Below are 25,512 nucleotides of genomic sequence, written 5' to 3'. Positions count from 1 at the left end.
TCTTGTGCAGTATTATATTCTTTCCGTTGGGAGCAGGGAAGAGGAGCGTCTGCATAAATGGACCATCGGCCCGGAGTAGGGCCCACTGGCAGCCCATTATAGCCGACCACTCCGCTTGTCTTTTTTAAAGTGCTACCGCCCAATCTTTATTCTGCACTTTCTCGGCCGAAAAAAGGAAATACTAAAGAAAAAGTCAATTCCATATTAATTTGTAAAATTACTATACCAATTACCACCAGCATCACTTCAAAAATAGAAATAAAAATCTATAATGAAGATTTTAAATCCCAAATACTTATTTTCTATTAATTATTAAGAAGCGGTTCTATTCTGTCTCTCAGAGTAGCCCACTGTAATTTACCGTTAGGTTAAAATTATCTTTTTATTTTTTTCAATTTTTTTATTTATATTTTTTTTATCATTTTGAAATATTTTTTTTTAAAAATCAATATACTGATAGTCAATTTCTTAACTATTAAATAAAGAAAAAAATTTAAAAAAATAATTAAAATATATGAGGTGTCAATATGAGAAAACAAATTAAAATGGGCAAAATAATATTTTCTAAGGAAAAAAGAGATCATTTCACTAAGTAACCATAAAACTCATCAACTAAAAAAAATCTTATTAATGAAAATATAAGATATTTTTCCTTGCAAACGTACTATTCCTTTTGGATGTTTGTGAATTGTGCAATATTTGAAAGTGGGTTTGGCTGGACTGCAGCTATAAGAATTGAAAAATCATTGTCCAATACCCATTTCCTTGGGTTCATCGAAGCCTATTGCCCTAAAAATTACTAGCAATTAAACAATTAAACAGAACCAACCTTACTCTCAAGCATTTGAGCTCATCAAGAAAGCAATTTGGTTGTACAGAAACATTGATTGATTGAGGCCCCCAAATGGATTTTCAAGTTCCATAAAATGTATATGTTATTGATTACCCAACTGCTCATGAGCTGATCTTCCTTATCCAAAACATGAGGGGCTATTTCTGTCATTGTAGAAGATAATGGGTTAGTGTATCAAATCATCATTAATTATTTTAATACCTTAACAAGCAAGAAATAAGATGGTGCCAAGTGTAGAGTTTACATGTCAGAAGTGAAATAATTCAATCCGGAAAATGGGTAAAACAAAGACCACCCATTACACACACCTGTTAGTGCAGGTCAGCATAATTAACATATCTCAGCCTTATTCAAACTTCATCTATCACAGTTGAAAATCCACAAAAAGGCCACCGACCGCAAACCAAAGAAAACCAAACCATGAAGAAGAGTCTTTTCTTCTTGTTTGGGTTTCAAGAGTTTCCTTTTCTTGCCCCCATGCAGTTTTCATATCAAAGCAAACCACAAGACACATACCTTTCTTTCTGGGTTTGAGGTGCATATTGGCCAAGGGGAAGAAAACCCACCCCACGTCAAATTCATTTCCATATGCTTCTCCTGTAGTTTTCCTCTGAAAATGGTCCAAAGAAAGGTAACCAACAAGCTTGGAATCCAAGCTGATCATGTTAAATCCGAAAAGCTGTTGGCAAACCTCAAACCATCTTTTCAAAACCAGGATGGCAAAAACAGAGTAGCTGATTTGAAGAGGAAGATGAAGAAGACAAGATCAATCAAGCTTTCAGATATTGAGAGCTTGAGACCATCAACTATGAGAAGGAACGTATCACAGCCGGGAAAGCCGCCTCCTCTTGGTGTTCCAGCCACTGCAGCCATCCCACAGAAGCAGCAGCCTCTGATCAAAGCATCTGATGTTTCACCAAATTACATGAAGTCCACAAGCTGTTTTGAAGCAAGGAAGGAGCAATCTCAGGTGAGTCTTCGGAATACCCAAACTGGTTCTGAAAGCAAGAATATCAGTAGAAGAAGTTCTAGCAGTTCAAAACCAAGCTCTGCTTCTGGTTATAAACCAGCAAGAGCTTTAACAAGGGCGTCTAGTTTGAAGCTGGTGAGGACTTTAACGAAGACCCCCAGTTTCAAGCCAGTTAGAGCTTCGGCTAAAAAGTCTTCCAGGGTTGTTCTTTGTGAAGATACGAATGCACAGAGAGCAACCTGTGCTTCAACTCTGAAGAACTCAAAGTTTCCAGCATACCTTATGCTTAGTCCAGGGGCAACTGAATCTGAAGGAACTTCAGTCATGAAAGTATGCCCCTACACGTACTGTTCTCTTAACGGTCATCGCCACTCTCCTTTGCCCCCATTGAAGTGCTTCTTGTCGGCAAAGAGACGCTTGTTGAAGACCCAGAAAAGTATGAAAATGGAAGCTCTAAGCCCACAAAGACCGAAGCTGTCTAGTGAAGGAGCAGAAAAGATTGATACTCCTAAATTGATCTTTGAGGACAAGCCTACGCATAAAGAAGATGATTTTGGTAACTTGGCCACGCTTCCTTTCGCAGAAGATGGGAGCGTAGATTATTTCATAGAAATATATGCCAAAATAAAGCACGAGGACACTGTTGCTGGAGATATTGAGGAGCAGAGTGATATCATGTCTATAAATGATTGGGGAGATGCAGCAGTGTCAGTGTACAGGGACGAACAAGAAGTGATAGGGAGACTCTCTGATGGATCGCCTGAAATTGAGGTTGATTTTGAAATAAAGATTGAACAACATGGTGATACTCCATCCAGAGAAATGGATAGGACAGAGAGCTTTCCTGGATTCTGCACTGATAGCGACTTTGATGGGGAATGGGCTGGTTCTGAGGTTACTGATATGGAATGGGAGGAGGGGCATCTTACTCCCTCAGAGCAAGATAGTGAAGCTGATTATTCAATAAAGATTGATGCCGAATCAGACCTGAATGCTGGTTGTTCAATTGACCAGAATCCGGATTTTCATAATGAGTATGTGATCATATCAGATGACAACGTTAGTAGCTGCAACGAAGTGATTCTGGCCGACGTACCACGAGAGCTGTTTGCAGCGGAGGAAAGCGCATGCTCTGAGGCGCAATATGATGAGGGGGATTCTGAAGTAGATAGTCTGAGTCAGAACTTAGAGATTCATGAACATAGCCTAGCCTTTGAGAAAAAAAATTGCAACCACATGTCTTCAAATGAAAATGCATTTGAGGAATCAAAAACTGCTGAAGATGAAAATGGACAGTCGGAGAAAAAGTTAATCAGCACTGAGACCCCTTCATTTGTGGAACCAAGTGCAAATAGTGAGGACAGCCATGAGAAGAACGGAGTTGAAGCAGAGAACCTGCTTCCTGAAACTAATCCTCAACTTGGAGATGATGGAACTAATTGCACCAGCAAAGCAACGGGTGAAGCTTCAAATGATGAGCAGATGCATACAACTCTCCAAGATGCCGGAGATGGAATCGAACAGAAAGAGCAAGCAGATGATGCCATGGATGATGAGCCTCAAACTAATGTGTCAGATGGGCACTCTAATAGCTCCAGTGTTATTGAGGACCAGAACTTGGAGAAAGGCCAAAGGGAAGCAAAGAGTTCCAAAATCTCTAGTTCCATGGATGATGAGAGGCAAAGCAATCCAAGGCTGAAGAAATCGAATTCAGCGGAAGAGTGTGTAGAAGAAGTTGAAAAAGTGGAAGTGGAAGACAAAAGCGAGTTAGAGGCCGCAGATGCATCGAAAATAATCGATGGTATAACCAGTCCAGAAACGAAGACAACATACTTGCCTGCTGGGAGCAATTCCACCCAAGAGTTTCCCGACTCTTGCAAGGGCAAATGGACAACTAGATGCAAGAGGCAAGTCAACGACGAGGAGGAATTGAGGAAATTCAACCCACGAGAACCAAACTATCTGCCTATAGTTCCCGATCCAGAAGCAGAAAAGGTTGATCTGAAGCATCAAATGGAGGATGAAAGGAGAAATGCAGAGGAGTGGATGCTCGATTACCACCTTCAACAGGCTGTTACCAAACTTGCTCCGGCTAGGAAGAGGAAGGTGGCACTACTTGTTGAAGCTTTTGAAACAGTCATGCCGACATCCAAATACGAAACCCGCATGAGGAATACAGCAGCCTTTGCTCATGCAAGACCCATGCAAACTTGTAGCTAACAGCCTAACAGGGCATCTGAGGTAAACATAAGAAGAAACTTCATAATCTATACAACATTTTTTTCTCAGTAGTTATTAATTCTCTATTTATGTCTTTAAACTATCATTACAGAAATCTATTTGCAATCTCTGCAGGTGATAACGAAGAGAAATTAGTCAGTGAAGTAAGTTCGGAATTAAGGAAAAAGCATCCTGATGAAAAGATGTTCAATTAGAGACTGAATTAGACTGTTGTTGTTGTTGAGCTCTGCGACTGAAATTTTAGTTTCTTCTTCGATAATATTAATGTGAAGACAGTACTATAGATTATTGTGTTTAATTTCTTGTATTGGTATAAACCAATCCTTTGGTTGTCTCTGGGGGCACTGTTTCCTCCAGATATGTTCTAGTTGCTTGTCTGATATTGTGTACTAATAATTTTGAGTCTATATTCTGACTGAGTTCTTTAGTTTTCACGTCTTCTGCCATGCCTTCCTGTAGCAAAAAGAAACAAGTCTCATGGATTAGACAACCGTAACAAATAGTTGATAACGTTGAACTGCGTTTCCCTACAAGATTCAAGTGAGTAACAAACGAAAAGCATATAAATACTTTAAAACATCACAAGCGCTTCAATATCCAAAGGCCCCGATTAAACTCGTTATACAATAGGGACATGTCACATGAAGATTAACAGCTCTCACCTAAATGATTTTTGTCAAGGCCCCCGAAACATCCAGAGACACAGTCATCAAACCAAACTACCGACTCTCATAAACTAGTTAAATATATAGCCTATCATGTCTGAATCTATATGTTTCTCTCTCTATCTATAGCAGGGGCATGTTCTTTGCTCTCAATTTCCAATAGTATCTGCATTGCACTTCTATATCTATGTATAGATGGATTTCTGGCATGATTAAAATACATAATGAACCAGACAGACTGGACATACCATATTGAAATATAATTTATTCAATAACATGAGTTCAACAATAAATGGTGCCAGAGTATCAGATATTTTTTCCTCCAATTTTTGTTTAGACTAAAATAATTAATGATATTAAAGTTACAATAGCAACTACTGGTTGACAGGAAAATGTACATCGAGTGCAGGACAGGCTGAAAGAAGTGATTGGAGCTCTACGAAGTAATTTTCTAGACGATTCGAGCCTGAACTTTGCTCCTGCAGACTTGGTAAACGAGAACTAGCCTCAGCATTTTCACTTCCTTCTAGGGCCTTTTTTGCCACGAGATCATCATTAAACAGCCGAAGAGCATCCACTGTCGAAATAGAGTGAACAGATTCGTACAAGACCCTGAATTCATCCCTCTTTTCTTGGGTTTCAATTAACTGTTCCTTTAACCCATCTGGAAGGGAAGCCAATGCACTTCATTTGTGTTGTAGATGCCCAAAAGTACATGAAAACTATTAATTCTGTAGCAATATCGAGTAACTTAATCTTTATCTGTAATCTAGAAAAAGCAAAATATTAGCTTTTCCCCTCCCCACCCCACCCAATCCCTTCCACCCGGTTTCTTTACCTGGTAACACCTCTAACAATGCCCCAGTTGTACCCGACAAGGACTGATCGCTTAAAGCCAATATTAAACCCTTCTTGTGCAGAAGCTTCTTTCCCTGCAGAGATACCTTCACGATACCCATGCTGAAAAATTCAACAACAAAAGAAAATAGTTGATAAATAAAAACCATTTAATCTTATGCACTGGAAAAAATGAAAATAGATCAGGAAAGCCAACTATAATTGTCTGATTACTATATGATACTGCTCACGTCTCCTCTGCCATTCCCTGTCCAATTCAGATGATTCATCCAATTCCTCCCCAGAATTTTCCCACATCGATCCACCTTCACGCTCCAAGTCATCCACATCACAATCTGAAAACCAGAAGATGATTAAGATGTTTTGGTGCTAAAGTACCAAACCTCACGTTCTACTCTTAAAGAAGTTTCCTCCATAACAATTATGAAGGTAAAGAGGGAATTATGGACCTGAAAAGGCAATCTTTATATATATATATATATATATATATATTTATAAGTAAAATGAAAAATCTTTACATAAATACTTGAATAAGAAAAAGGATATACAACTTGTTACGATAACGTCACTCAGCATTTGCTGAGAAAAAAAAAATTACAATCAAGTTGGGCACTTTTTGAAACTGAATGCAAATGTAGCAGAAAGGCTTTACTTTCGTCTCAAATATCTGGATGAATGAAAAAAATCCCCCTTTCAGATGCTAACACTAACCATTTCACTCCTGGTCATTCAAACTTATCAATAAGAAAAAATAAAATAAAAAACAGAAAGATCTAAACAAAAGAAATTTCTTTTTTCCATTTTTTTCAAACAACAAGTAACTTAAGCACCTAGGTAGATTGAACCGTGACCTTGCCCACCATCCATCCTCAGGCGGGTTGGAATTTCCATTTGCCCAAAAATAAAAATAAAAAAACTATAATAAAATGCAATGAGATTCTGCCATTAAATTTTCGGACAGATTCTTCTTAAAACTAGTATCCATACCACGTGAATCACTTGCTTTACCAATGGAGATTGAAGAAGAACCCAAGTCTTTCTTTGATAGCTTCAAACTTTCTGAGTAAAGCTCTTCAGCAAGACTGCCCCCCATCTGTGCAGCCATAATCAAGTAATTGGAGCCAGAAGTAACAAAGTTTAATATATCAACAGGAAAGCACCTCAGAATAACGCGAGGATTTTCATCAATGAATTTTCCTTACTGCACTATACAGACAAATTGGATATAAATATACTTCAAGTGGCAAGGTGTTTGGTGTTTGCATAAACACAATTACCAACTCCTAAAGTATCAATATGAATTTTTTTTCTTGTTCAGAAGTAGAATTATATTAGAATATAGAAGTGGACATGCAAAAGTACTTGGATATAACACAGGAGAGACGCCAAAATCTAAACCAAAAACTCAATATACCCATACAAATTCGTCACGTAACAATTGCAGTTCCAAAGCAGGCATTTGCGACAAAGAGAACGAATATCAAGCATGCAAGAATTTACAACCTATGTACTTAATGTAAACTTAATAACCTGTTGCCAATAAGACATTTCATCGAACAGGTAGAATGCCCAATACCTTAAAAATGCAAGATATTCAATCGCCAAATTCAACATCCCACCACAAATCCAGCAATACCCAATCACTAAACTGAGAAGTTTCAAAATTTGATATAACAAAATTCATATATATATATATATATTCGACGATATGTATTATGCACACCAAATCAAGAAAAATAAATAATAATTAAAAAAAGAATAAACTTGGAACGAGATAAGAGCAACGACTAATTTTCTAGAAGAAAAAGGTAATACAAGGAGCTGGGGAATTGCCTAGTTTCATTCTATTAAGCTACTTATAAAAAAAAAAAAAAAAGAAGAAAAGAGTAGTAATACAAGGAGCTGCTTGGCTTGGATTACCTCAAATCCTTTGGCCGGCGTGGGGTGACAGTTTTCGTATGATTTCCTTTCCGATTACTTTGGAATGCCAGTACTCTCTCTCTCTCTATCTTTGGCGGTGCTTCTGTAGTTACGTGGCACGACAGATCCGCTTAAAAAAAAAAAAAAAATTATAATTATAAAAAGGAAAATGTTTGCATCCCCAATTTTGTCCTCTCATTTTAATTTTTGACAGTTTATACATTTAATTTTTTTTATTTTTTTAACTTAATAGTTAAAGAATTGACTTTTAATATATTGATGTATTTTTTTTTATTTTTTAAAGATATTTAAAAAATATGAAAAGAAAAATAAAATAAAATATACAATTTATACTAGTGAACATGCCCAATAGTTTATAAAGCTGGGTGGCATACTAAAATTACTCTTATAAAAAATTAGAATAACTCAAAAATAAAACATAAATAACGGGTGTTATATGATCTTGCAGATTTCAATGGTGGTGGAACCGCACCTATCCCTCTTTTTCTCGAAGAAAATTAAGAGATTCAGATCTAATTTTCGTCAGAAGGAGGGAGCCCGGCTTCCTCCTCCTCCTCATCCATCTCTTTCCCTCATCCTCCCATTCAACTACATTGTCTATCAAAATTTCTTTTGCTTAGTTTTATTTTATTTTATTCAAGATTGAAAAAGACAGATCTATAACTTTTCGACAACTCTCAAGAGACACGAGTGGCATAAGCAGATACACAGGTCGAAAAATCGTTCAGAGAAAAGTGGTTGTTTCGTAAAAATCAATGTGTGTAGTTCTTATGCTCCATCCATATCTGTGTGTGGTTCTCATGTGTCAGATCACTAGACTTGCCACTACTAGATTTTTCAAATCTGACATTTGTGGCTAAAAATAGATAAATGTGTTGCCTTCAAGAGCCGTCACAGATTCTAAAGTCTACCGGAGTTGGCCCAAACTGGAATCCGTCTTTTTTTTTGCATCTATTTTACTGATTTCTATTTTTGTTTTATTATTGTTAAGGAAAAAAGTGTTTTGTCTATCGGAATTTTGTATGTAGAGATTGAGTCATCTCTTTCTATGAAAGGTGATGTTGAGTTTCTGTTTAGGTAGAGAGTGTTGTCTCTTGGACTAAGCCTGCAACCCGTCCAACCCGTATTACTTTTTGACCCGATCCGATCCGACCCGACCGCATACTCAGATAAAAACAACCCGACCCGTGACATGTGGGTCGGGTCATTTGATATTCACCGACTCCTGAGAAAACTTTCCCAATTCCTCAGTCTCTTTTTTTTTTTTCGTAGAGCTTTATCCCGAAGGGGGAGCCTTCCAGAAATTCTCGAAGGCCAAGGTTGAACCCAGGCCGAAGATAGGGTTTGGAAATAGTTTTCAACCAGCAATAGACGCACCTCGGTTAGAACCTCACTAGCTTCGTCATTGCCCCAAGCGCAAAGATAACCCAGTTACCCAATTCCTCAGTCACAACAAAACAAAAACCCCAAATTCCTCGGAAGCAAAACGAAAACCCCAACAAAATCCAACGCCATCGCAACGTCGCCGTGTCGTGCATGAGCTTGAACGAAGAGCTTGGCTTGTTATATTGGAGTCCATCAACGCCCACAAAGATGCCGTAAACGTCGTCGTCGCGGGTTTCGATGCCTTTGTGTTCACGGGCTCGGTGGCTGGAACTGTCAAGGTATGGCGAAGGGAGCTACAGAACCAAGCACTTCCTGGGAACGCGAGAAGAGGCAGAGTGAGAGCCAGAGTGAAGAAGAGGCAACAGTCGCCTGAGTTGGGGAAGGGCAGATGAAATCTATGTAAAATCTTACCTGATCAATGATCATCCGACGTTGGTTGAAGATGAAACAACAGGCGATTCGCAATCATCGGTGACCAACAGGGGCGACTTGGCTGCTAGGTTTGGTTTGAAGATCAATCATCGAAGTGTTTTATTTTTATTCTTTGTAAGAGTCGAGTCTGCCCGTTATTTATCGGGTTCGACCCGATGTTGATGCAAAACCGTCTTCTATCGGACGGATCTAATCGGGTCAGACGGGTTGACGGGTCCAACGGGTATTTTGCACAGCCCTATCTTGGACGTTTGTCTGTAGAGAGTATCAGTAATAGTGAAGATCAAATCAATCACAAAAGGAAATAGTGTACTAGTGGAGCTCTAAATACATTATTTTAGTTTATGACGTTATGTTAAATACGAGAATGTCTCAGAATGTATCTAATCATGAATATAAGTTTTTCTGATAAATAAATTATAAAAATTTTCCTTAAAATAATTAACAAGATTTCGACGGTCGAAAAGATCTGAATTTTACTGTAAAATAGATTGGTTAGTCAATGGATACGATCCATTTAAAAAAAAAGATTCTTATTCTACAATCATAACTACCTAGTTTAATCGAGCAAGGTCAAATTAGTAGGATTAATTGTATTTAATGGAAAGGAGAGACATTTGGCTGGCTCTATTAAAATAATAATAATAATAAAAAAACTATAAAGAAATGTTATAAAAGTAAAGTTATAAATTAATACAAATTTATTAGATTTTTTTACAATAAAAATAATTTTGTAATCTAACTTATTACGTAAAGTTAAATTAATTTAATAAATTTATTTTTATAAAATTTCTTTATAATTAAAATATTTTTAAAATAAAAAAAATAAATAGATATACGCGCAATTCTCTAATTTTATTTTAACGCGTAAGTAGTAATTATATTTAAATGATATCATCACTTTCAATTAAAACCTCCATTAATATCATAAAGGAGAATTCTATACATGAACCACATTAATATTATTCCACTCTCATCCAATTATGTAAGATATAACATATTTATTATTATTAATTGATAATTTATTTGATAATTTTTTATCATAATTTAATATGAATAAATATGTCATATCTTATATAATAGAATAAAAATGAAATGAAAATATAACGTATATATAACATTAATACTACGTCACAAATGATTCTGCAAGATGAGGGTTAGAGCATTAGTAGTGGGCTAGCTAAAATCAAATTTTAGCCAAAGAATAACTAAAGTGTAAAATAAAGTGTAGTAATGGGCTAGCTAAATGTACAGTAATTTTAGCTTTAGATGAATGGGCTGGCTAAATTTATTGAGTCAAATAAGGCTAGTCAAATATTACTTTTGACTAAAATATTCATTCCCGCTGCTTATCTCTCCCACGCAGTAGAAGAAAAAGAGAAAAGAATTTCAGACAACTCTCTTCCAAAAACGTAGTTTCAAGAAAACCCAAGATTGCAAAAAAAAAAAAAAAAAAAGGCTTGACGCAGTAGCAAGACGTCTTCAACCCAACCCAATCCTGAACCCAATCTTCAACCCAGGTAAGCAAGGAAAAAGTTGTTTTTGGAAAAATAATCTGTTGCCTTTAATCTTTAACCCAATCTTCAACGTTTCTAAACTTTATTTCAATTTTTTTATTTCAGTATTCATCGAAGATTTTTTTTTTCCATAGCCAAGATGCAGTACCGCATTTTTTACTCACCCATAGCCAAGTGTAAAATATAGCCGTTGAAAAAATATAGCCGTTAAAAAATATAACCGTTGAAAAAATTCAAATTACAATTAGAATTAAAATAAATGAAAAGTTCAAAATTAATATTTTAATAGAATAGTGAAAGATTTGTTGAGCCTGTTATTTGATGTTGTTGAAAAGTGACTAGTTAAATTTGTAAAAGTAGATTTCTTAGTCAAATTTTAGCTAAAGTTTGTTGAGCCCACTACTAGTGCTCTTATATGCTTCTCTACCTTCCGGCCTCTCCTCATCATCATAACAATCACTAACTGCCCATTAATTTGTCCATTCTTTCTCTCAGACGATCTGTAAACCTCTCTCTCTCTCTCTCTCAAGTGATCTAAACTGTAGATCAGAGAGACATGCGTGCAAGAATGAAGCCAACTATAAGACATAATGATACGTTTTTGAATTGAGGTGTGAGTGGTCAGTCATGTGGTGCATGTGATCATGATCAAACGTTACCTAATTAAAGCAGTTCCAAAGATCTAAAACTTGGATGGATGATGGATCATGCACATTCTTTGACAACATGATGAACTCCATCGAACGGTGATCTCCAGCTAGAGCTAGCTCCTATATATATATATATATATAACTCTCGTCCTTTTATTTTTTTTGCAATTTTTATCATGTCAACGGCCTCTTCAAATCAAGGAGCTAGCGAGCTGGGATATCATATCATATCTGCGCAGATATCATATCATATCTGGACCCCTACCCCCTACCTGGAAGCTGGTAGCTAGCATTAATTTCGTTTTCATTCATAAATTACAAAATGCATGTATCAATTTAAGATTTGTCAAACATGTTCATGCATCATGCAGTTCAAATCTTACCTATATATATATGTGTGTGCGCGCGCGCGCGCGCGTGTTTAAGATATTAATTTTAAGGTGATTTTTATAGTGGATTTTTTTTAAATCTTAAATACTAGTAGTAATCAGAATGACCATAAAAAGGAAAATTGTATCTATCATACAGCTAAGAAGATTCTCCATGTAATTACATCTCTCTCTCTCTCTCTCTCTTCTATAGGTATATATGATGATTCCCAATCTCTCTCTCGCCCTCTCATCGCTTCTTCACCAGAAGAAACAAAGATGCAGCAGGGTTCTGGAACAGTACAGAGGTATTCTTGTTCCATATTCCTTGTTACCTTCTTTGTGATTTACGCATGCCTTTGTCTAGCAAACTCTCCAAACAATAGAGACATGAATGTGAAGTGGGGAAAGGAGCAAAGGAACAGTTGTAACTTGTATGAAGGAACTTGGGTGATCGACGATTCTTACCCTCTCTACGATTCTCAGACTTGCCATCACATCCGCAAGGAGTTTGACTGCCAGAAGTTTGGTCGGCCGGATAAACTCTACCTCAAATATAGATGGCAGCCCAAGGAATGCGACTTACCCAGGTTCTGATCTCTCTCTCTCTCTCTCTCTCTGCACTTCTGCTGTCTGTCATGTGTTTATATGAATGAGTGTTTAACTTTTCCCCTATGAGGCATGTGATCGAGCGCAACCGCACATGTAAAAGATAGAAGAAAAAACAAAAGCAGCTGTTCATCATGCACCTTCCATTTATTCAATCATGTATTTATCAATCCATCTTCTGGCTTTTGGAAAAAGTTGGATGACTTTTGCAAAAGTGGAGTTCGTTTTTCTTCTCCTACCGCCGCTGTTTTTTCTCTGTTCTCTACCCTTTTTTCGGTGGAATTTCTAGATTGTCTACCATCTTTTTTCGCAGGCCGCTCACACAATTTCCTTTTTGAGTCTTGGACGCATTAAAATATCTAGAGAATACATGATCTTCACGCTGTCTTTTACTAGCGTGTTGTCCTGGCTTTCTCATTTTTACGGATTAATAGTACTATATATACATATATACACATATATGAATATGTATCATCATGTATGTATGTCATCTGGAATGTACATCTGCAGTATCTAGGATATTGTTACTGAGGTGGATGCAGTTCTTGTAATCGAAATATGAAGTAAGTCTCGTGCATCGGTTTTTTAGAAGTGCTAACGTCTTTAGAGATCATTACATAAAAATACATGCATAAATTGACATGCATGATTACATATAATACATGATATCTACTTTATAATAAAAATAATTTAATAATCTAAAATATTATAATATAATCAAGTCATGTAAATTCGTAAATTTATTTTTGTAGTCTTTTATAGTTAAAATATCTATTTTTTTCTTTTTTAAGTAAAAACTATAATGCGAGGGTCCCATTGTTTCTATTTCAAATTATAATTAGCCTTTGATTTCGTCTCCATATTCGAATAAATTTTTTCTCAGGTGTCACATATGATAGCCCCCAAAAAAAAAGGTACCACAGATGATATATATATTCATATAATTGACCCAATTATTTAGTGCGTGCTCATATTAAGTATATATTCATTTTTAGTTATTAATTAACTTTCTTAATTACCTTCTTTCATGTTTTTGGGTTTTGATAGATTCCTTTCTTGAACCATTAGCATATTAGGTAACATATGTCATCATCCCAGAGCAATAATTATCTATTAATTGACTAATGATCTATGAATGGGAAGGAACAATTAAAGCTTCATGCATGCCAGCTAATAAATGATCCTTTGCATGCACATGGCATAAGTTTTCAGAGACTCAAAATAATTATTATCTTGAAATTAATGTTTTCTTGATCTTCATAAATGATCAGTTTTAGAATAACTAAGAGGTATCTTGCATAAAATATATATAGGCCAGGGATCATGTTTTTGTCTTCTTCCATTATTACGAAAATTAATGGTTTTTTTTTCTTAGATCAATAAATGACGATCTGAAAATGAAAGATATATATATATATATATATAAATGCTAAATATATTTAAGAAAAATGTATAAAAATTTTACTTCTCTACGTATCAGTTATTGTTACGTTGAAAATCATAATAATCGGTTTCACTTTTTCTCTTCTCGTTGGATCCTGTCTTTGGTTAATGTTAATATATATATTATTTATTTATGTTGGAAAACATTAATGGCAGATTCGATGGTCAAGAGTTTTTACAGAGGTTTAAGGGCAAGAAGATAATGTTTATAGGAGACTCTCTTAGTCTCAACCAGTGGGAATCTCTAAATTGCCTTCTTCATGCAGCTGTGCCAAATTCCACTATCATTGACCAGAGAAATGACTCGATTTCTAACACCACGTTTCAGGTATATATATAAATGATCAACTAATAATATTATTAATTAATGTACGTACCAAAAATTTAGGTTTCATGTACATTATTAATGGCTAAGAATTGCATAAGTACTACTCTATAAACTTAATTTGCATGCAGGACTATGGAGTTTCAGTTCTGCTATTCAATTCTCACTACTTGGTAGACATCGAAGAAGAACAAATCGGTCGTGTTTTAAAGCTTGATTCCCTGAAGAATGGCGACGTATGGAAAGAAATCGATGTTCTGGTTTTCAACACTTGGCAGTGGTGGTACCGTAGGGGACCTAAGCAACCGTACGTACAATGAGTACTACTGATCACCTCTAAATTATAAAGTCGAGCATCTATGATATTATATATATAAACTGTCACATGCAATTTCATAACTTTATCATGAAAATATGTAACGGAATTCTGATTGCAGATGGGATTACATTGAAGATGAAAACAAGGACGTTGTCAAGGACATGGATCGGATGGTTGCTTTTCGAAAAGGTTTAACAACATGGGCGAAGTGGGTCGATACAGATGTGGATCCTGAAAAAACCAGAGTCATTTTTCAAGGAATTTCTCCTTCACACTACGAGTAAGATCATGATCAATATACTTTTTAGTTCTTAAATTGTAATCTTTAATTTTTCCCAAGTTTTTTTCATGAATATTTGTGTTGATCATGAGCATATATATATATATATGGTGCAGTGGGAAGGGTTGGGACGAGCCAGAAGTAAAGAACTGCTCAAAGGAGACAAAGCCCATAAACGGGTCGTCTTACCCAGGTGGTTTGCCAGAGGCAGCATACGTAGTGAAAGAAGTGTTGAGCACAATAAGGAAACCTGTTCATTTGCTTGACATAACGAACCTCTCACAACTGAGAAAAGATGGACATCCTGCCTCTTATAATGGATTCAAGGGCATGGACTGCACCCATTGGTGTCTTGCTGGAATTCCAGACACCTGGAATCAGCTTCTATACGCGGCTCTCATGATCTCTAGCTAGCTAATTATTAATCGAATTCTTCAATGTACAAACACAATGAAAAAAGCCGCGTAGCTAGCTAGCCATATTGCATGAAAGCATTAATTAATTTTTAAGAAATTACTCCAATATATAGCTCGTACTGATGATCTGTTCACGATTGATTTGAATATTTTTACAGAAAATAATATATTCTGTCTGAGATATTAATTATAATTAGTTAGCACGTGGTACGTGCATCATGTACTATACGTACGTACTAAATTAAATAAGTGCTTCTGTGTTCTAAAATTTGAATTATTAATTAGCATTGAATTGTTGATTATCAGTCATTATTAATAGAAAAAAGATATTCACAATCGTGAATTATGTAATCGCTGCATAATTGTTTTGAAAAAAATGAATAAAATATGAAACTTACATAAAAAAAAATTAATTTTTAATAATAGATCTCACTCTTTTTTAAAATGATTACGCAGCGGTTACGTACTTCACGCTTGTATATAAAATTATTCAATTCTTAATGAAATTAAGATCACTCGTGCTGACAAAAGCAATTAGTATGTACTATATATATATATATATATATATTTATATATTATTTCCAACCATCGTCTCCCCTTCACGTGATTCTATTATCATATATAATGAATATTTATAGTACTACTTCTCGATCTTGTCATGACCATCTATTATCATATATATCATGATTTTGCATGCATATTCTCATTTTATTTATATATATATGTTTGTGTGTGTGTAAACTTCATCATTAATGCAATAGTATTCTTGTGATCATTATTTCTGCATAGAAGAATATTGCATTGCTCTATCTGATGCGCTCGAGCAACTTGTAAACTCTCTGTTTGAGTTTCGCTCAAATGACCTGTTGTACATGTGAATATTAAGCAAATTTTTTGTGCAGCTTGGGCCTATTGACACAAGCATGCATGTGCTCTATGGCTCAAGATTCTTTGAAACTCCACCAAAAACTTGTAATGAATCCATATCATGCCGGGTCGGATTATCAAATCTTGCCTCCGCAAGAATAAACTAGACTCAACAAACCCAACATGCCGGCCGATCCTAACTATAACAAGCTAACTCCCATCTAATAATGGAACGTACGTACTGATCATTACCAGCCAACTTTAATGATCTTTTTCCTTCTAAAAATGAAACGTTCTTCTTTCTAATTGGAGTTAATTTCCTCGATCAACGTATATAGTTATAATTTGCATCCTTGGCAACTATTGTTTATATATATTTGATCACGAAACATGTACAAAATATTATATATGCAGAAATTAATTTATAATGATAATGATGATATTTAGTTTTGATATCATCATCAATAATCTTGCATGCACCTGGCCTGACCGATAAGTTTTAGAAATTGAAGGGACCGGCCAAGAATATATATGCATGCAATGGTCTCTTGATGAATATGCATGCATCAAACGGGGCCATATATATATATATATATATATATATATATATATTCCATTTGAAAAAGCTCCTAATTAGAACTTGAACGTACGTAGATATATACTGGAAAGATATATCTACCCTTTCCTGTTCCCAATCTATTGATCATGAATGGTAAAGATATTGCCATGCATTAATGAACAAAAACTAGACCAGTAGTACCATTAATGGAGACAATTGCCAAATTCCGAATGGCTTCATTCCTAAATTATTACTCTCTTGTCACCCTAATTTACTTCAGTACCCTCTACTCAGCCTTTCTGAATATTATCAGTAGTGGAGCTTGGGAGGGGTGTTTCCTCTATCGGGCCAGGCTGGGCTGATTCCTCTCCTCAAAGGCCCATCTAACTTATGGATAGACTGCCTCTCCGTATGATCAAAAGGAAGAAGATCCAAGTCCAACCTGTGGGGTACACGTAAGGAAGAGGCTGTCACTGACATGCGCAACAGCTTGCATAGATGGCAGGAGATCATGCCACATTAAATGTCAGTGGCGAACCCACGTTTAGAGCATTGGCAATGGCCCCTAGTCATTGCCAAGTCCAAATTTTAGCTAAAAGTATAAGTTTTGACTATAACTTTAATTTTTGGCTAGGTATGTTCACATTGGACTAGCTATCTTAAAGTCAAATTAATAATATTATATTATATTATTTAATAATATTTTATATATTTTTTTTATATTTTACAAATACACTTCATATATTAATTAATAATTTACATTTTACTTAATTAACATTTCATACTAATATTAACCGAATAATTTACATTTTACTTAATTAACATTTAATTAATAATTTGTTTCCTCAACCTAATATTAATTAACATTTCATACTAATATTAACCGAATTTTTTTAACCACATCCATTATAATATCACTTCCAATAAAATTGTAAGTGTAATCAAATCTCACAATGAATCATGCAGACATCAAAATTGTGTGAGAGAGAGATAGAGACCTGATGAACAAAAGCATTCAAAATTTAGCAACACAGTCCCATAAATAGTCCACCAACATAGTCTCATATCCATATCCATAAATTAGAACCAAAACTTTCTACAAATTACCAACAAAGATAATATCCACAGTCCACGAATTTAGTTGCTACCCAGCCACATATTTATCCAGCCCACATGTGGCTGGGCAGCCACTAATTCTCAAAAAAATTAGTTCTATAAATATTACAAGTTAGATATCTACATAGTAAGGTGTCGAAGGAGAGTTAGATCTACCTCCGGAATGAGACTTCGAATTCTCAAAAATTGAAACTTGAATATTATGAAAATATTCTTGTTGCATGGCATTCATGCCACGTAGATCTAGCATCATCATCTTGCTTTCAAATTTCTTCTTCTCTAGTTCAAACTTCTTCTTCTTTAGTTCAAATATTTTCTCACTTTTTTCGTCTGCCTTGAGTTGAGCATTTCTCCGCTCTTCCATGGTCGTGGCTCTATCCTCAGTCATTTTAGCTAAGGAAATGCTGATCTCAAACTCTTTGCCTTCCATCGACTTCCGCTTCCTCTCCATTTCTTTCTCAGTTTTTTTGCCTAGAGGTCTCTCAGCAAAGACCTCTATGTTCTCCTCCACCGTGTCAAGAGCAGCTTCACCTTGTGGCCTTCTCCTCGTCCCAAGGGTGGAGATGTGTTGTTGCCATTTCTGTTGGTGTCTCAGAAGACACCAACAGTGCTCCATTGTGAAGTTACTCTTCTCTATCTCTTTATACATAATTTTTGCCTTCTCAATCTACAAATACATAGGAATATTGTTAGTTCATAAATCAGTCCTACATGTTTGTGAAAATTAAAGGAAAATGTTACATACCTTATCTTGCTCCGTTGCACCACTCGGATGCAATGACTCTACTTGTGCTAAAAATGCACAAAACTTATTTGTGCATTTCTGAATCGAGGACCACCGATTCATCAAAGAAACTACAGAACGGTTCACATTGTTCTGTTTTTTATATTCATGATAAAATTCTGAAATTCTTTCCCACATTTGAGTGGACTTTTGATCAGTACCCTTTATTGCATCGATACTAATGTTGAGCCAAGCTGAGACGAGGAGGTTATCCTCCTCTGCAGTGAAAGATGCACCCCTTTGAACTTTTTTTGGAGGTTGCCTCTTTTCACCGTCATTGAATGTTGCTTGGAGCACAACATTAGAAGGTTGCGTTGGGGTGCTATTACAACCCTCTCCTCCACTTTGTAATAGAGTGGTGAAGAATTGATCATCATCAATTTGTGTGCCCATCCTTGAAAAATATTACATTTTCAAGGAGTTAGAAATATGTAGAAAAATATTACATCATCAATTTGTTTGGATAAGCTGGTTTGGAAAGAAATATGTAGAAAAATCAACTTCTTGTTCTGTTTTGCAAAGAAAAACAGCAACTTTGCAAAACAGAACAATGCAAAACAGCAACAAAAATTGAGTCTCTTGTTCTGTTTTGCAAAGTTCAGAAAAGTGTGGAGTCAGAAAAGTGTATTAATGATGATAATCATTAATATATGTGGTGTTTTCCGGGATCAAATGGCATTGAAAGAAACCATCAATCGGGATAGCCACAAACGTTATATGTAGTGTCCAAGCCATTACCCACAAACATATCCTACTACATAGACACATAAATACACATAGACACAGCAAAGCGATAGAAAACAATAACAGAAAAATATATTTACTGCATGTAAGCATTGGGATCATTTGAAAACAGTTCTCCTACTTTTATGTGGATGACATTTATCTACTGAAACTCTCAATTTGTACCACTCGAAAAGTCATGAAAATTACCCAAAACTGTCTCAGCATAAGGCTTTCTCAATTTGTACAAAGCCATTGGAATACCTCTTCATATCCTTTCTGAAAAACAAGATACCACACTGACTCATGACCACACTAATCGTGTGCCACAACAAGCCATGTAACTCCAGGTGATGCAAAGCACTCATCGTGTGCCACAGCAAAATCCCACACCCTTGCATGCGCACTCAAGGATATTTAAGTGTATGTTCTATTACAAGTATTAAACTCTAAATGAAGCTGAACACTTATCCAAGTATTAAACTCTAAATGAAGTTCTCAAGCTTTAAGTCAGAATAATGACTATCAGAAAAAAATTTGTATCTTGATCGCCACCTAAGTGTTAATTGGAAAAATTCAGCCATTAACACAACGCACAACATAAAATGTCTGGATAAAACCAATGTGCACAGCACAACATAAAATGGCATTGGAGTGAAGACAATGCACAGGTGGAGACAATACACTATGAGACAGCAATGTGCACAGCACAACAAAAAATGGCATTGGAGTGAAGACAATGCACAGGTGGAGACAATACACTCTGAGACAGCAATGTGCATAGCACAACATAAACTCATCTTCTCCCTCAAGCAAATTCAGAGCCCGAGCAACAATTCTCAGGGCCTCAATCGCAGGCAGATTGCTCATCTTCTCAGGGCCTCAATCGCACAGCACAACATAAACTCATCTTCTCCCTCAAACAAAGTGGCATGAATACTAGACCTAATAATATTGCTAGAATTGTCTATTACTGTCCAAAATATTAAAGGATAAATGATGCTTAAGTGGGAGTAAGCTAATGCATACTCTTGATAGCTGGAGCGGCAAATGCAGTAGTAAATTGCTTAGTTTCCAGCAGCAATGAGAACTTACTCCAGCACATAACCACATACATTTTCAGCACACAGCTCATGCTGTGCGCATTAGATTCCAGGAACTTAACCCAAGCTGCATAATACTTCATATCCAGAACTTGAATTAAGAGCAAAAATGACCCAAGTTCAAATCTCACAATGTGTCAATTAAACCATGCTCATAATTCAATCTTAAGCACAATCTGGTTTTTGGAACAGCAGGTGCCAGGGAAATGTTACATACCCTCAATCAGGATTAATAATATGACCCATTTAGTCTAACCCTCAATCAGCATTTAGTCTATTTTAATTTCACTTAAAAATAGATGACTGCATTTACAAATGTAGTAAAATCTCACTTCATGTGTCTTAATTAACAAGTTGCAAGTATTAGCTAACAGAAAACCCTTAATTAACACAAAAACAATAACAGCAAACAATACAAAACCAAGTTGCAAATTTAGCTAACACAGTGCAAAAATAACCGAAAAAAAAAATACAAGCTCATGGGGTGTTGGCTGGCTGGACGCGATACCCATTTCCGCAACACAAATTTCAGAAAAATCAACAACACTAATTGCACAAACTTCAGAAAAATCAGCAATTGTGTATAACCAGCTTACCCAAACAAATTCATACCCATTTCAAAAATTCACAAATTCATACTCAAATCAATACAAAGCTTACCCAAATAAAGTTTCAGTAGTTTTACCAACCCAAACCAAGAGAGAGTGCTGCTGCGTTGTTGAGCCAAGCCGATAGAGAGAGACGAAATTGCACAACCGTGAAGATCGACCCAGGAACGAAGATAAAATCGATTGAGAAGAGGGAGATGTCGACGAGCGACGGAGCGAGGGAGAGAAGAGGAAGAAGGGTTTCAGAAAAAAAAATCGTGGCCTGAGAGAAGAGGGAGAGACGAGCGACGGAGCGAGGGAGAGAAGAGGAAGAAAGGTTTCAGAAAAAAAAATGGTGGACTGAGAGAAGAGGGAGAGATGAGCTACGGAGCGAGGGAGAGAAGAGGGGTGAGGCAGAAAAAAAAATTGCGAGAGAAAGAGGAAAAGACGAGAGATGAGAGACGAAGAAACACGAGGGAAATGGAAAACGAGGGAAAAAGAAAGGGGGCAGTTGGGCGGAAAACATTAAAATACTCTTTTGATCTTACTACAGAAGCTCGCCAACATTGGCGAGAGACTTAAATTTACTGTAGCATAAATTAGAAAATAATGCCTTTGCCGAGTCCAATGCTAGGGATTTTATCCCAAAATCTGATGTAAATTAGAGTTGGACTTGGCAATGGCTAGTCCATTGCCAGTGGCCTAGTATGTCTACATTTCTAGCTATATTAAAATTTAAAAAAATTTTAGAAAGTTTATAGAAATTATAAATTTTTTTGGAGGGTCATTTTCTATATTTGTAAGATTATCTATATATTATCTATTTTTAAAAATGTGTCTTCTCCAAAATTAAAATTAAAACTAAGTTTAGGAGAAATAATAAACTTATTATTAATATGGATCTCAAAATTTTTTGTTATACAATATTAGATTTCTTAATATGAAATTCAAAATTAAAATACAAGAAAAATTATTTAACGTTCATGATCTATATGAAAAATAGTTTGTAGTTGTATTTTTATGATTTTTCAATCTCTTTTTAATTTATATAAGAGAAATGATGTTTGCACTTTGCAGTCCTAGGATCATGTGCAAGCTTCGTCCACTCCTTTTGAAAAAAAAAATAAATTTAACATCTATATGAAAAGAATTATTTTTTAATGGTGGACCCTACTTTTTTTTTTTAAAAGTAGCACGTATAATTTGCACACCTTAAGATTATATTTAGTATTACTCTTTACATAAACCCGAACCTAGGTTTAAAAGGGGTATTTGGATCTCGTTTAAATTCATTACAAAAAAATTATTTATTTGTAACCAATTATTTTATTGTAAAATGAATCTTTTTTTGTCATAAATAGTCATTCTTACAGTAAATAATCCGTCATAAATACTCATTTTTTTTTATAGTGACTCTCATTTTCTTTTCTGGAATACTATGTCACTTTTCTTACTGACTTGGACATCGGAGACATTACGAACTACCCCGAGGCCTCTCCCTTTGTGTGTCTTGCAGGTATGGCAGAGTGGGCGAGGGAAGTTGTCCGGAGTACAACACTTCGTCAACAGAGCTTTTGTTGAGGAAATTACCGAATCCACAGCGACAAAGCGCAAGGAAAACATGAGCCACCTCCAGTCTACCTCCATGACATCCTTAGTGGCAAAAACCCAAGTGATGTCAGAATTGCAGGGCCACCAAACAGTGCCATTTTCAACTTCGGGAGCACAATGATGATGGATATTGATGCATTCGTGGGTATGAACTTTTCAACTATAAAACTCGTGGGAAGAGCTCAAGCTAGCTAGGATTATATTCCATGGCTGCTCAAAACGAGTTAGCATTATATATGGTTATGAACTTTGCTTTCCTGCTAGGTAAGTATAAAGGACGAAGTAGCGTCAGCATTCTTGAGAGAAATCCATGCATGAGTGCTTAATGACGCGAGAGAAATGCATGCCCAATATTGTTGGAGGTAGCGGGCATTTCAGGAATGCTCGTCGCTATGCATTGGCACATACAATATTTAGGGTTGATACTAACACAAGATCTAATCTATGTAGGGTTGGCACATACAATAGCTAATTAACCCATATATTCACATGATCTAATCGTGCATACCTAGTTTATTTTTATATTGCTATTTGATCATTGGGCATGCCTTGGAGTCTTATTTATTTATTTATTTTTCGAATAATGTTGCTGTGAAAAATAGTGAAATCCAATTACATTTTTATGCTTGCCGTGTCTACCACGTACATTTGAATTCACAACCCCAGTCTCTGTTTCTCTTCAAACTACTACTGCGTGAGCTCTATTGATCATCTTCATATATATATTGTGCTTGAACTCTGTTCTAGTAGAATTAAAATTTAGCTAATTACAGATCTTTACATATACGTGTCTCAAAATCGATTAATACTAGATGAAAAATGAGTATTTATGACAAATCTTTAGCGATGAAAATGATTATTTGTAATGAAAATAGACTCATTTTGACAAGAAAAATAGTCATTTTAATAAGAAATAACTGATAACAAATTAGTAGTACTTTTTTTGTAGTGTGGAAGTTTGTCAGTCATGGATCAATATTCGGTGTGGCAACCTACCATATGTAACCTGAAAAATGAAATACAAAAGCAGAAAAGGTATATACATATGGAGCCTTGGTTGTGAAGCAAACATGCATGTTAATCTTAGAATCGTTTGAATCCACTGTCAAAAAAGAAAAGGTCATATGGACATGACCATTATATGTAACCTGAAAATGAAATTGTCCATGTAGCAAACCTTTATCCATTCTTTTTTCTTGCATTCTTTTCCCTTTTCTTTTGACTTTCATACCACCACACTTTATATATAAAAACCCGGCACGCACACGCGTATGATCGGTACTCATGCATGTGTCTAATTCTCATATGTTTAAATAGGGGCATGTAAGCTATATATATCGATTAGCTAGATGCCATGTTCTCAGAGAAAGAAAGGCAGGCAAAATGTGATGAAATCCAGTTTAAATTTGAGACTCACATATGGAATCATGTGACCAACATATATTAATTGGAAAACGGACTCTTGATGATGAGGGATGAGGGATACTTATAGCTAGCTAGCATTTTTAAAATTAGCATTTAGTTAAGTGATAATCTTAAGCACTCCTCGATCTTGCTTTTACATCAGGTTTGACACACATATTTGTCAAAGTCTGATTACATGCATCTAGCTTTTAAGCTAGCTCGACCAGGACGTGATAGTCATTTCTTGAAAATGATCTGATCATTTGGCTCTGAAGAAATTTATGGATCTAATTCATCTCATAAAACTGGTTCTACAAGAAATAATTGTTCATTCCATATAAATATGTTCAAGACCTTGTCCACAGACAATATGAGATTATTCCTCCACAGACTCAGTCTGGGCTACTCTGATTTGACTTGATCCACAAACAAGAATCCCATGCTTGTAACTGTGAAACTGTTTATAATTTATTATCAAACTTGATGTCTCTGCAAGTCATGAAACAATGAAAGCATCTATTTCTTTATATTTGTTAAAAAATGCAAGTGCGATTCCATGAACCAGTTGAAATCTTATAATCAAGCCACTGGCCACTTGTCAGCTGTACCCTATAAATAATTATAACCTCTCCTAGTCTTATGCCACATGAGGCCAATATAGCTGAAAACTGATGCAAAATGACTTCTGATCTTCTCACTCTATCCGTTACTCTTTATCTCATCCTCTTCTCCACTTCATTCCCCACCAGTTTTGGAGTGTTCTCACAGCAATCCCCCATAACCATGTATACAAAACGCATGGAGAAAATGACCCACTTGCACTTCTATTTCCATGACATCTTAGACGGCAAGAACCCAACTGCGGTTAGGATTATCACGCCACCAAACAGGTCAGTTGGTGGCTCTGGTGCTACTTATATGATAGAGGACCCATTGACTGAAGGACTAGAACCAGGTTCAAAGCTTGTGGGAAGAGCTCAGGGAATGTATGCTTTGGCTTCTCAACATGACAGTGGGTTGCTTATGGTGATAAATTTCTCCTTTTTAGAAGGTATTTACAATGGGAGTGCCTTTAGCATTCTGGGGCGGAATCCCGTTCTTGATACGGTCAGACAGTAAGTTTCAATCCAAAATCTGGGGATGCTGTGGTTGAATACAATGTATCCGTCTTGCATTTCTGAAAATTCCAGTTAGCTTGAAGCATTTATTGGAGTTCCCGTTCTTGTTCTGTTCTTCCGAGTCGTGCCCAGCCTAGAGGCGTTTTTTCAATCATCAGATTACTGTAATTTCTCCAAGTCTAGAGTAAGCTAAATCAAGCAGCAAATGATACAAGTACTTTTATTCCTAAACCCAAGTTCCATTTGTGTGCGCGAGCGCGCGCGTGAGAGAGAGAGAGAGAGCATCCATATATTTCTTCAGAACATGGTTTCGGCCATAATATACAAAATATCAACTTATACAAAGGAAACTAAAACCAAAAAAAAA

The 25,512-nt window shown here is 35.9% G+C and overlaps 4 protein-coding genes, 1 non-coding gene and 1 pseudogene across 6 annotated transcripts; 3 read left to right on the top strand and 3 right to left on the bottom strand.

Annotated features, from left to right (window-relative positions):
• The first annotated feature begins 1,151 nt into the window (after positions 1-1,151).
• On the top strand, positions 1,152-4,498 carry LOC108981189 (calmodulin binding protein PICBP). Its single transcript, XM_018952277.2, has 2 exons — positions 1,152-4,064; positions 4,179-4,498. Exon 1 carries the CDS (start codon positions 1,470-1,472, stop codon positions 4,041-4,043), a length of 2,574 nt encoding a protein of 857 aa, XP_018807822.1. The 5' UTR covers positions 1,152-1,469; the 3' UTR covers positions 4,044-4,064; positions 4,179-4,498.
• Positions 4,499-4,983: 485 nt separating this feature from the next.
• Positions 4,984-7,615, bottom strand: LOC108981191. Of its 2 annotated transcripts, none has more exons than XM_035685153.1 (5): positions 7,508-7,615; positions 6,575-6,680; positions 5,801-5,922; positions 5,568-5,689; positions 4,984-5,413 (listed from the first exon to the last, which is right to left on the bottom strand). In XM_035685153.1, the coding sequence occupies exons 2-5, from the start codon at positions 6,678-6,680 to the stop codon at positions 5,104-5,106; spliced, it is 660 nt and encodes a 219-aa protein (XP_035541046.1). In that variant the 5' UTR covers positions 7,508-7,615; the 3' UTR covers positions 4,984-5,103. The 2 variants fall into 2 exon arrangements, with proteins under 2 accessions (XP_035541046.1, XP_035541047.1); XM_035685154.1 differs by having other exon boundaries at positions 5,366-5,460.
• Positions 7,616-8,801: 1,186 nt separating this feature from the next.
• On the bottom strand, positions 8,802-8,952 carry LOC118344601. The gene has a single exon (XR_004798381.1). It is a non-coding gene; the product is annotated as a U4 spliceosomal RNA (small nuclear RNA).
• Positions 8,953-11,673: 2,721 nt separating this feature from the next.
• LOC108981192 (protein trichome birefringence-like 38) lies at positions 11,674-15,541 on the top strand. The gene is made up of 6 exons (XM_035685152.1): positions 11,674-11,795; positions 12,096-12,471; positions 14,090-14,261; positions 14,390-14,565; positions 14,696-14,857; positions 14,974-15,541. The coding sequence occupies exons 1-6, from the start codon at positions 11,690-11,692 to the stop codon at positions 15,269-15,271; spliced, it is 1,290 nt and encodes a 429-aa protein (XP_035541045.1). The 5' UTR covers positions 11,674-11,689; the 3' UTR covers positions 15,272-15,541.
• A 3,702-nt stretch (positions 15,542-19,243) lies between these two features.
• LOC118344647 lies at positions 19,244-19,362 on the bottom strand (annotated as a pseudogene).
• Positions 19,363-24,810: 5,448 nt separating this feature from the next.
• LOC109020247 (dirigent protein 19-like) lies at positions 24,811-25,440 on the top strand. The gene has a single exon (XM_035684958.1). It carries the CDS (start codon positions 24,811-24,813, stop codon positions 25,144-25,146), a length of 336 nt encoding a protein of 111 aa, XP_035540851.1. The 3' UTR covers positions 25,147-25,440.
• Positions 25,441-25,512: the final 72 nt, after the last annotated feature.

This window comes from Juglans regia, chromosome 14, assembly GCF_001411555.2.
Source record: "Juglans regia cultivar Chandler chromosome 14, Walnut 2.0, whole genome shotgun sequence".
NCBI classification, from domain to species: Eukaryota; Viridiplantae; Streptophyta; class Magnoliopsida; order Fagales; family Juglandaceae; genus Juglans; species Juglans regia.
Note: the sequence above shows the minus strand (reverse complement) of the source record. Positions and strands in the feature narration are given on the sequence as shown.